This window comes from Liolophura sinensis, chromosome 7, assembly GCF_032854445.1.
Source record: "Liolophura sinensis isolate JHLJ2023 chromosome 7, CUHK_Ljap_v2, whole genome shotgun sequence".
Taxonomy (NCBI): Eukaryota; Metazoa; Mollusca; class Polyplacophora; order Chitonida; family Chitonidae; genus Liolophura; species Liolophura sinensis.
The window spans coordinates 1,675,153-1,688,152 of NC_088301.1; the positions used below are offsets into that span (position 1 = coordinate 1,675,153).

General features: G+C 39.7%; 1 protein-coding gene across 1 annotated transcript; it reads left to right on the forward strand.

Moving 5' to 3' along the window:
* Positions 1-689: 689 nt before the first annotated feature.
* Positions 690-12,203, forward strand: LOC135469932 (myosin regulatory light chain 2, smooth muscle minor isoform-like). Its single transcript, XM_064748573.1, has 5 exons — positions 690-760; positions 2,786-3,001; positions 8,012-8,173; positions 8,766-8,833; positions 10,511-12,203. The coding sequence occupies exons 2-5, from the start codon at positions 2,815-2,817 to the stop codon at positions 10,607-10,609; spliced, it is 516 nt and encodes a 171-aa protein (XP_064604643.1). The 5' UTR covers positions 690-760; positions 2,786-2,814; the 3' UTR covers positions 10,610-12,203.
* The last annotated feature ends 797 nt before the right edge of the window (positions 12,204-13,000 follow it).

Genomic DNA, 13,000 nt, shown 5'->3' on the forward strand with positions numbered 1-13,000 from the left:
TGTATTGTCCCTATTTACACAGCATAATAATGACCTCATCGAAATAATCATCAGAATACGTAGAGCCGGTATAAAGCCCTTTCTGATTATATGGCATTATCTTGTACGACAATGACATGGACAAGAACGTGCAGAACTTTCTAAATTTTAACCCTAATGGTACATACTGTGACACAAAACAAGCCTTGTGCATCTACCTAGGCCACCCTATAACGGTAGGCTTACAAAAATATTTTTGGAAATTTCATCATCTAATCATCCAAAGTTTACGGTTTGTGTCAGATACATTTCTTTAGAAGTTACACAGTGCGATACAATATGATTTTTTCAAAAATCACAGGCAGGATGACAAACATTAAAACACGAGTGTTGTTTATGAGAGTTTCTATGTGTAGGCCTATATATGAAATACAAAGAGACATGTATGTTTTGGATCCATATTGATATGTCTTTGAAGATGATTAGATCAGTCTTTCTGGTGGTTTATACATGTTGTATATATTTACTGTTTGTTAACGATCATTTTGCGCCTTTCATTGCTGGGCTATGTTTAGCATAAATCTAGATATGGCCGAAAACAAATTTGCCGAGATCTGACATCAGAAGACCCTGAACGGTGTACGGTTTACTATATACTGGGTTACGGCCCTTGTTCACCTGTCCATCCAATGCGCATGCGTAGGGCGTGACACAGATTCGCATATCCTGTTCGAAGATTGGCGCCTGACAAGGTGGTTGTCGACTCTTAGGTGTTTTTTTGGTAAGAATTTGATTGTTTCTGCAAGTTTGACAATACTATATGTGAGGCTAGTGAACGCATGACTTTATCCTGCTAGTCGCTTAGCTTTACGAATGATACCCGAAGTCTTTTGTCTCTTGATCACGCTTTACTGTGGTATTTTGTGAGTGTCAAGTTTTTGTCAGCCGCGGCCGGGTGGATTTCAGATCGAGTCATTGAACACGGGAGTGCTAGATATGATGACTCAGGCGGTGTTAACGGTTACAATGACTGTGAATAGATACCGAATCTTGCATTGTTGCTGAAGATGTCTGTTTTTCCACCGGGTCATCAGTAGCGATAGATGACATTGTCGACATATCTGACATTCTTTTGCCTTATTTGGACGGCCTACAGTTACTGTTTCCGCTTTAATATGAAACTTAAATGTGACGACAACATTATCACGATGTTCGAACATTAAAACTACAATCAGTTTAAACTGATTTCTGTTGATAAACAAGTGCTTAAAAGGGTAGAGGCATGAATACTATAAAGTGACCACAGGAAATATTTGTCATTTGATTTTGAGAAAATGGCTGGATATTTTACAAAACAGGAAATAGTTTAAGGCGGAAGGGAACCACATCCTGGCAGAGTTGAACCTAGTACATTGCTACACGTAGCAGTACTCACTAGTAGAGTTATTAGGCGCAGTTATGAGGACATTACATTGACACTGCACTTCCAGTGCCATGGCGTAGTGGTTACACAGGGCCCCCTAGTCCATCTAGATGTGTACTGTTCTATTATTCTGATATTCATCATAACACTGAATCAATTCATGCCTCTCAGTAAACATGGCACAGATTTGAAACTTCCACATCCTTCTCACTCATGGCAAACAGCCTCACCCATTTTCCACTATAATCTGAAATGCTATCGTCTTAATTTACTACCCTCACGGATGACAGGTGTTAATTTGCTGTCTTGTGGTCAGATAAGCTGCTAGAGCTTTGATGGTACGAAGCAGTGTTTTGATGAATGTCAGAATTATAAACTAGAACACTGTGTCTGTCAAGACAGACTAGAGTACCCTTAGCTAGTTTGGTCCTTTGGAGCCCAAGTATGAGTAAGCCTTGTCCCCAAGTCTGCTCAGTCTCTGATGTTAGGTTGTGGCAAAATGTTGTTCAACAATACAGCGCTCCAAACGAATGCTGTGTTCTATTTAAACATCTGATGCAGTTGTTGTAGCCGTCACTGTATTTAAGACTGAAGTTACCCGTCAAATACAACTCAACTCACAACACAACACTCTGCTACATTCTGTCTTCCCAGTCTCGGCATTTAGTTGACAAGGACAGATAACTGCATCAGGTATTTAAATGGAGTGTACTCTTTATGTTGTTTTGGGACCATCCTTGGCCATATAAACTTTTCCTAAAGTTAACATCTGAATGATCTGATCAAAGCTGTCTTGGACTAGCTCATTCCGAAATATTTTAATACTGATGAACTCATAATATATGCTGCTTTTGAATCTGTCGCCATGCCCAGGCAATGACAGAATTAATGCCAGTTTTAATAATCCATCTGCTCTGGGGAATTTACTATCCATGTGGGTAGGTCTTTTTCTGTTTATAGATGGCTGCAGCCGGTGTTTCCCAAAAATGTTCAAAGCATTAATTGTGACCAGTTTTGATTTTTTTTTTTTTTTTTTTTGATTGGTGTTTTACGCCGCACTCAAGAATATTTCACTTATACGACGGCGGCCAGCATTATGGTGGGAGGAAACCGGGCAGAGCCCGGGGGGAACCCACGACCATCCACAGGTTGCTGGCAGACCTTCCCACTTACGGCCGGAGAGGAAGCCAGCATGAGCTGGACTTGAACTCACAGCGACCGCATTGGTGAGAGGCTCCTGGGTCATTACGCTGCGCTAGCACGCTAACCGACTGAGCCACGGAGGCCCCGACCAGTTTTGAGGTTGTGGGTTTATCCATACACAAAGAAAGATATCATATCTGATTTCTGGGTGATGAATTGTCTATTTTCATTTGTTTTCAGGGTTGTGCACATAAACACAAGTCCTCATCATGTCCAGTAGGAAGACAGCGGGCAAGAAGCCCACAAAGAAGAGGGCACAGAGAGCTACCTCTAATGTGTTTGCTATGTTTGATCAAGCTCAAATTCAGGAATTCAAAGAAGCATTCAACATGATTGACCAAAACAGAGACGGCTTTATTGACAAAGAAGATCTTCATGATATGTTAGCGTCCTTAGGTAAGGTTATGTTTATGTACATCTAGCATCAAATCAAGAATTTCTGTGGCCAGTGGTTCTTGTGCTAGCTTAATGATTCTGAAGCCTCCCATCAACGCTGTCACTGCTGTACATACAAGTTGCTTGTTGTTGTCCTTACGCTCTGAGTCAGAAACACTTAGTTGTACAGTTATTGGCGAGAAAAAAAGGTGTAGTTTCTTGAGACATCTTTTGTTGTGTTTAGACCTCCAGACAGACTATAGGCCTTGTTCACAGAGAAGCCCGTGAGCTGGCTTTGTCTGTGTCATACCTGTGCATTATTTGTGGCTTGGAAAATGCATACTGATGGCAAATTCTGAATAAATAATGTAATTTTCTTTATTTCCCTTGTAATCTAGTTGTGAATAAGGTGGTCACCACATTTTACAGGAGTAGCCTATGTCATAACCCGAGTGTGAGCATTTAATAACAGGGAAGCTTGAATGCTAACGTAGGTGTGGTGGTGTCTTGAAAAGTATTGGTACTGCACGTATTGAGCTCTGGTTTTGCAAACATATCCCCTACACAATGATGTGTAGGGGATATTCCATGGTTAATGTGCCGTATGCATATTAATTGTTGAAAATCCCAAAATTCATGACTTAATGTTATTAGAATCAATGTTAAAGGGTATGTTAGAGTTGGTATCTCGAAAAACACTACATGTATTGATCTGAAGCTTTGCAGGCATGTAAAATAGCATGAAGGGGGTTGTTCTATTGTTGATGTGCTAACTGTGCATATTAATTGCTGTACAGTACATTACAAAATTCACCAATGACAACATTGCGACCAAAACTAAATTTGTACAGTTTTTAATTCTCTAAATTATCAGAGTGCTTAATTGGCGCAATCACAGTGCCTGTGACAAATGTACCAAGATGTGAGCCTAGAACTTCCTGTGACTGACATACATATACTCTGACAGTTTCAGCCAAGCCGTGACCAATGTTATAAGAAGCATGTATAGCCAGATAAACAATTCAATTTCCTCTAATTTCTGAAAGATTTTCATTAATTACGTTGTAAATGTGCCTGAGGAGACTCTGAAGCCCACAGTGGAACATTGGGTCTTGTGTCTGAGGAGACCATGAAGCCCACAGTGAAACCCCCAAGTAAAGACGCTCAGTGGTACATTGGGTCTTGTGTCTGAGGAGACCATGAAGCTCACTGTGAAACCCCTAAGTAAAGACGGTCAGTGGTACATTGGGTCTTGTGTCTGAGGAGACCATGAAGCCCACAGTGAAACCCCCAAGTAAAAGCACTCAGTGGTACATTGGGTCTTGTGTCTGAGGAGACCATAAAGCCCACAGTGAAACCCCCCAAGTAAAAACACTCAGTGGTACATTGGGTCTTGTGTCTGAGGAGACCATGAAGCCCACAGTGAAACCCCCAAGTAAAGATGCTCAGTGGTACATTGGGTCTTGTTTCTGAGGAGACCATGAAGCCCACAGTGAAACCCCCCAAGTAAAGACACTCAGTGGTACATTGGGTCTTGTGCCTGAGGAGACCATGAAGCTCACTGTGAAACCCCTAAGTAAAGACGGTCAGTGGTACATTGGGTCTTGTGTCTGAGGAGACCATGGAGCCCACAGTGAAACCCCTAAGTAAAGACGGTCAGTGGTACATTGGGTCTTGTGTCTGAGGAGACCATAAAGCCCACAGTGAAACCCCCCAAGTAAAAACACTCAGTGGTACATTGGGTCTTGTTTCTGAGGAGACCATGAACCCCACAGTGAAATTGTTCAAATGATGTATTTGACAGTGTGTTGATATCAGTGGAGGTGAGTTTTGACATGATGTGTGGTGAGGGCTAATTACAAGTTTATTAGAATGACTCACCGGTTGTTAATAATGTGCTGGTTGAATTGTTCTGTTGACCTAAGTACAGACAGATTTCCATTGGTGTCCACTCAACATTGTGTTGGCCATATAAGTGTATACATGTTATTCTAAAATTACATTGCATGTATTTAGTAACTTTAGTGCTCTTCAGAGACAACTTTAGAAATACTCTTAGGGGTTTGGGTAGCAAATCTGCCGACTAAAGCAAACTGTTAAAGAACTACAAATTTTGACAGCCATTTAAAATTTTCTGACAATGGTCTTGGGAATGATATATAGCATTGTTATCATTGTGATTAGCACAGTTTCTTATCCATCTGCATTTAACATGTTTAGGAATTGAGAATTAAAGTTGCTGTAACCATATTAGACTCCTCTCCTATCTCTGACTTTCATGTACCATGGGCTTAGCAGAGGTACATTATTAATACAGCAGACATGAAGATTTGGGAGGAAATAAATTCATAATCTTATAATGCTTAAAGAAAATTTTAGGAAACATTTGCACCGATTTGTCTTTGTGTATTCAGCATTTTCAGCCTGAAATGTTTACTTTTACGATGGCTCCATCATGTCCACAGAGTCCTGTAGCTGCTAAGTGATAACAGCACCTAATGGTCCATTATATGCTAGCTGCCTCCTGCCATTATTACCCTGAACTACATACATATATTGTTCATGCCCTGTTCAGTAGGAATTACGTGTCGTATACATAAATGTGCTACCAGTCAGAGATAGGTGTGCTGGGTACTGGTACAAAGTAGATACTGATTTACTGATGGTGACAAGAATGGAAATCTGAGAACCGCAGCTGTTTCGTCCGTAATGTGACAATTTGACTGTGCATTAGCAAGGAGGATAGAAAACCTCAAGCATATATTCACACATTATATACACACATTATATACACACATAACAGCAGCTGTCAGGTTTGGCTCCTGTTGTGACACTGTGACTCTCCGTGAGAGGCTGGTAAAAATACAGAATTAGCCCTGGTTTGTCAGGTCTCTTTACCTTGGGATACTGCTGTAAACTCTGTAGATTCATTAGGCATCTTGCTGTGTGATTTACATGTAGGTGCCGACGGGTCCCCACAGAGTTCTTTTTTAACAGGAATCATCGTTGACGTACTTAATTTCCAGACTGACCAATGGGGCATTAAAAAACTGTACTTTGTAGCCATTCCCACCCCCACCCCCTCCCAAGTGAAAGCTGAAAATTTTTTGTACTGTTATATGTTATTACACACCATAATCTGCATATTAAGAAATAAGACCAAAGCATTTCATGTACCCTTTAAATACATGTATTACAATACATACTATAAGGCATAATGGGTTCTAAACAGAATTACATGCAAGTGGAACATGCTGGAAAATTTTGGTTGTTGTTTTTCAGTTCTGTTCAGGGCTTGTCAAGGGCATTACTTCATCAGTTGTTGACTTATATTGTAGGGCGAAATTCTACATTATCTTAAATAATCTTTAATAAGCTTTTAAACTTATGATATTCGCTAAGTCTTGTATGTTACTATCCTGATTTACTTTTTCTTGTGGTGACTTAAGTTTAAGATAATAAATGAAACAAAAGGCATATATTAAAGATTGACTAAATCTCTTCTGGAAAATGAAGTGCAGTTTTATCAGGTCTTCTACAGCTGGTGTTCATGCTTAAAATAAAATCACCTGTGGCATTATTATTGAGGCATATTTACATATTCAGTGTTGAGAGCGTGTAGAAGGTCGTTGTATGCTTGTGTGCACTCTAGGCTACAAGGCGAAGACCTACTGGTGTTACAATGTACATGAGGTTTGTTCACAGGTGTTTAATTGATTGTCCACTCTAGCTACCTGCCGAGAAGGCAGGTTATTGTAGAGGTCATACCTGACCAGCTCTGGGTTGTATGGCTGAGTGTATACAATACAGACCTCAGCACAATAGTTAGAACATGTACAGTGGTACATGGTACTGGCAACAACACCACTACCATGCTAGAGCTTTCTTCATATACAAGACCCAGGAGGTGTTGACATAGAATCAAGTGTATTTTCACTCTTCAAGTGAATTTCATCGAAAAACAGATGGTTATATACTTATTACAGCTAGACTAATGCCATAACTGATAGGAACTGCAAATACATGCGGATTATACACTGAAATTCAGCAAATTTCACCAAATATACTGTGTTATCTGACTTATCAAGTGGCTATCAAAGGGCCAAATGGAAGAGTGTTAATTCCAGAGAAGATGACATAAAATGCAGCCTTCTCATTAATATCGGCCACACCGCTAAAATCTATATACTTGTACATTGAAAATACTTCCAACTGTTGTTTTAACTTCAACAGAATTAAATTTATCAGAATATTTAAAACTTCAAGGTGGGGTTGTGGACCATATTGATATTGTAAGGCATTGGTGAGGCATTGTAGGATTTTCTCTGTAGCTGTAGACTATGTATTAACAGTCTCCTAGGGTTCTGTGTACATGTATTTATTAGTAGGTCTACATATTAGGTGGTGTATTTACAGGAACTTTGTTGTTAAACATACAGGTACAATGAAGTCTGACTTCTTTGATGGTTAACACTGTGAATGTGGTTCGTGGACCTCCATGTCAGAATTCAGCTATTTAAACTCATTTAATTCTATTCAGAAAAAGTTAGTTTTGAGCAGTGTGTTTTGTTGCTGCCTATAACCTGTATGTGTTATTTTGTGTGCAGAGGTCTTTCTCAGTTCTCATGTTGTGTTGGTTATGTTATATGCTGTTCTGGTTGTGTTACACGTGTGCTGTTTGAGTTGCATGCTGTACTGTTTGTGTTATGTGCCGTGCTGGTTGTGTTACATGCCTTTCTGGTTGTATTACGTGTCATTCTGGTTGTTACACGTGCCCTTCTGGTTGTGTTACATGTTTCGCTGGTTGTGTTTACATGCCACACTGGTTGTGTCACATGTTTCGCTGGTTGTGTGTACATGCCGCACTGGTTGTGTCACATGTTTCGCTGGTTGTGTGCACATGCTGCACTGGTTGTGTTGCATGTTTCGCTGGTTGTGTTTACATGCTGTGCTGGCTGTGATTACTTGTTGTGCTGGATGTGTTTTCATGCCATGCTGGTTGTGTTACATGCCGTGCTGGTTATGTTACAGGTAAAGACCCCACAGAGAAGTACCTGGAGGAGATGATGAAGGCCGCTCCAGGCCCCATCAACTTTACTATGTTTCTCACCATGTTCGGGGACAAACTCAATGGTACAGACCCTGAGGATGTCATCAGGAACGCCTTCGCTTGTTTTGATGAAGATGGAACAGGTAGTTGTTCTTATCCTATCCATGTACAAGGCAGGCGCCAAACTCACTAAGCTTTGTATTCGACTTACAAATCAAGTTGCATTTTCTTTGTTATTATGAAAAATTGTTCTGATGAATTGTACACTAAAAGCTTTGTGAAAATGGCCCAAAGCTGATATGACCTTACATCTTACCTAGTGTGTGATAAATGGGTGCTGCAGCAAGTGGTGAAATAACACTTGCATGTGTTTTATATTTACATACCCTGTCGGCTAAATCTGAGTAGTCAAGCTCATAATAGCTTCCTCTTCAACCGTACATGGGAAGGTCTTCATGCAACCTGCGGATTGGCGTGGGTTTCCCCACAGACTCTACCTGGTTTCCTCCCACCATAATGCTGGCGGCCGTTTCCACCTCTCTTACGACCAGCCTGGTGTCCTCCAACCATAATGCTGGCTGCCGTTGTATAGGTCAAATATTCTTGAGTAGGGCGTAATCAAATAAATAAATAAATCTGAGTTCATACCTTCTATAAATTACATTCATTAACAATTTAGGATGTCAAATTTTTCCTGTCATCTGTGTGTGAAGAAAGTGATTGTTTGTGTGGTAGGTTTCATCCCTGAAGACAGGCTGCGAGATCTGCTGACACAGATGGGAGACAGGTTTACAGAAGATGAGGTGAGAAGTCACAGTCTAGGGCTGCTACAGAAGATGATTAACCCTACAACTGCCTTCATTCCTGCACAAACATCAACACTTGTGAACACGGTCTGCTACAGGCTACAGTACATCATTAACCCTACAGCTGCCTTCATTCCTACACAAACATTAACACTTGTTAACACGGTCTGCTACAGGCTACAGTGCATCATTAACCTACGACTGCATTCATTCCTGCACAAACATCAACACTTGTAAACAGGGTCTGCTACAGGCTACAGTACATCCAGGGATTCATACACGTTGATTTCAGACTCTGGTATTCGGTGGTAAAATATAGGAAAACACAGAAAATTGGGTTTGGAAAAAAATTCATTTCTGTTTTTCTGGTACAAATACTCAAATTTTTGGATAAAAACTGAATTGCTTTCAAAAATATATGCATAGTGATGAAGCGGTTGACTTCAGTAGCCAATTGCTTTATCCTGGCCTACCGAAGTGGTTTTAAGGCTTTAAATATATACAAACTATGGTGATAAGGTTTAGTGGGTATAAAACAAAGTAGGAGTCCAGTCATATTTAGATCAATCTGCGCAATATCAGGAAATAAAAAGAAAAGTAGATACAACCCATGCTGGCTTCCATTGAATGTTGCTTTGATACATGCTGTCCCATTCGCTGTGTGTCTCCTGTGGACCAATGAGTGAGTTTCTAACATATTATGAGCTGCATGCAACGCAGTGGCCGTTCGACAACTATGTAATGTTAGCTGTTCTGACCAGCTACAGAGGACGATTAAAACTGAAAACAACCCAAAAATAATAGTGTTGCCTAACTGTGTGAATGACTGGCTTGTGACCGTTAATGTATGTTTTATATGTTTTACGTTGAACTGCTCAAAAGCTGACAGGCCACATTGCCAGTTGATTGAAAGTAGGCCTACATGTACTCGCACGCCAGTCAAAGGCTGGTGTGAAAACAAGCGACACCTCTTAGACTCTTTGACTACTGCTCACAGTAGGTGCAAGTGTTGTCTTCTTACATAGTGATAATCCATCCCCCCTTGTTTTAATCCCTGATCCAGATTACGCCGCAGGAATCAAGAGGATTATAGCCATTCTGGATTATACCTGTTTGATGTGCTTGAGTAATTTTGACCATAGTATAACTAGGAGAATTCAAGAGTTTTAAGATTTTTTTCTTCAGTATTTCCTTGATAAGTTAAGTGACAATTAATTCCCGGGATCTTTGAAGCAGATCGCGAAAATAAATTCCAGGGAATAATAAATATTTTACAGTATTTATAAACACGGTCTGTGGAATTTAAACTCAATGGCAGGTTATAGTCGGTGTCGGTGTAAAACTTGGACTTCTATGAATCCCTGTACAAACATGAACACAGTCTTGCCTTCCATAAATAGAATTGGATTATTCCTGGAATTTGTCTACTCTCTCAACTGACTCATTCACATGCTATACAATCGCTTCACCTGTTTTGAGTTGAAGTCCACCTTAAACTTAATGCTGTCTGAAGGCATGGTGGGTATTTATATTATAGATAATTTGCCCACCGGTAAGTAAATCTAGGCTTCCTCGTTAACATGGCACACATATGTATTCACCATTGTTGATATAAGGAGAGTTATGTTATTATGAAACTTACCAAGAATTTATGAAAATTTTTCTGTTTCACAGGTTGATGAAATATTCCGGGATGCACCCATCAAGAAGGGCGAGTTTAACTACGTAGAATTCACCCGGATCTTGAAGCATGGCACGAAGGACCAGGACTAATCTGCGCATTTTACGGCAGCCGCCTCACCTGTGTACAGATGGCACACATGTGAATGTACCTGTAGCTAACACTAGGGACCAAATCTTAAATCGCCATGCTGCAGGTTGTTTATTATATTTTGTATATGTAATTTACGCATATGGTATTGTTAATATTTTGATACAGTTTGTTAAGGTTCTAAGGAATCTTTTTGGGTATGACGAGTTATGCTTGAACATTATTTAAATTTTCATGGAAGGGATAAAAGGAAGCTTGAGAAAAACTTTTGTTTCAAAATTCCATCAGACAACAGACCAGTTGCCAGCTGTTGTTTTGGCACATGTACATCACAATATGCAAAGTCTCATGAAGCCTTTTGTTATATGTACAGACTTTACATCTGTTTTATTACAATTTGCATATTCTTCATATTTTTAACTAGGGAAGAAAAATATATAAAAAAAAGTTTGTGTTCTCTTCAGTGTTATTCAACAGATTGGTGATTTCTGTGGGTTATTCAGCTTAAAGCTTGCCATGATCTCTCTTGTGGGAACCAGAACTGCAGATCTGGTGATATGGATTTGTCAAATGTCATTTTTGTGGGTAGAAGACTCTTTTTTTTTTTTTTTTGCTGCATCAACTAGAACTGATCCACATTTGATAATTCCACACTCCGAGATGAATATCTTTTGTACCTTTGCATGGTTCGTTTGCTGTACAGTTAACATTGGCCTGTGTAATTGCACATCAGTTTATAGTTGAATCATGTCACATCAAATTCTCACTCAGATTGGACTATACCCGCACAAACAGTGTGTTGTGCATCACTGCTGTATGTTATGGAATTGTGTCATTTGTACGGCCGTTTCTACTGCCACTTTTTACTACATGTAGTTTGTTTTGTATTCTATTCGTTTATTGTTAATAACTGAGCCAGTATGCAATATGTCTTACGTGATGAACCACCTCAAAATAGGTGAAGGTAAAGCATTATTTAGATTTGAGTAAATGTAAGACGGTATAATCCCTCTACAAGTAGATTATCCAGGGTCTAAAATAACAGCATTCCTGAGAAGAGTCTGGCAAATGTGACAGGTGTGTTTTATTTGCAATCCAAGCCTTTCATTATAAACTTGTTGCTTTTTATGCCTTTTTTGTCTGTTCTGTGCTTAGCTAACTGTTTCTTTATTCATAATATTGTCCATGGTTCATGTAGTAAAGTGTGCTCTGATAAATTCACTGTTGAAATGAACGCATTTGTTGGACATTATCAGTGTTCATGGTTGCTTTTCATGCTTTCCTGTCTGTCAGAGATCCATGAAGTAAGAACATGTAACAGGTTTTGGACCACTTTCATAACATGATCAAGAAAAAAGGTGAAAACCAAAAAAAAACAAACAAAAAAAAAGAATTCTTTCCGTTTAACTAGCAGTTGGTATTATTGACACTTATTCTTGGATTGAAATTTGATAGACTGGTTCCTAAATCTGATCCTGGTATCATAATGGTTTGAGAATTACATGTACTTGTCATAGATGTAAAACAGCTGTACGTCTGTCTCCTTAAGCTCTCCTCTGAACTAACACTTCAAAATAAAACCTATGTACATCAATATACTTTGTGTTCAGGCCTTTTCAGGTTTATACTTCCTCATCTGGAAAAACATGTTTTCATTCATCTTTGGGGGGTGGGGGGGGATTGAGTGATGAGTACACATAGTCCTGATCATCGTTGATTACATTACTGATACGTGGTGAAAGTTTGTTTGTTTATTCACCTTCATCAAACAAAGTGATTCCATGAGGAGGGAAGGACCACATTTAACAAGACTGTACAACGCGGGCTACATGTAGTGAAAAGTCATCAGGGATAAAAAAAATAATAAAGTGCTGCAGTATTTGTGACACCCATCCTGCTGCAGTGTTTGTGACACCCATCCTGCTGCAGTATTTGTGACACCCATCCTGCAACAGTATTTGTGACACCCATCCTGCTGCAGTATTTGTGACACCCATCCTGCTGCAGTATTTTTGACACCCATCCTGCTGCAGTGTTTGTGACACCCATCCTGCTGCAGTATTTGTGACACCCATCCAGGAGGTGGTTCCATTTGAAATCTGGCCAGCAGGAAGGCGACGTTTATGTGTTGTTTGATAGGAAAAATTCAAATGTAAAAGTTTGAAGTGTTAACATTAGGTCAAGTCTATGAGTCCATAGAACTTTTCCACTATTGCTCAGTTATAGGTATGCTACGCTGATGTGAACACATATGGTGGGATCTGTCAAACTTGTGTCTTGTGTAAACTCTGATTCTAGTACAGGAACTCAGTCCCAGCCTTGGACATGCATTTTCATGTTTCCTACTGCATGGTTTTTGAAGCATTGCTTAACAGTTGACTTCCACTAACATG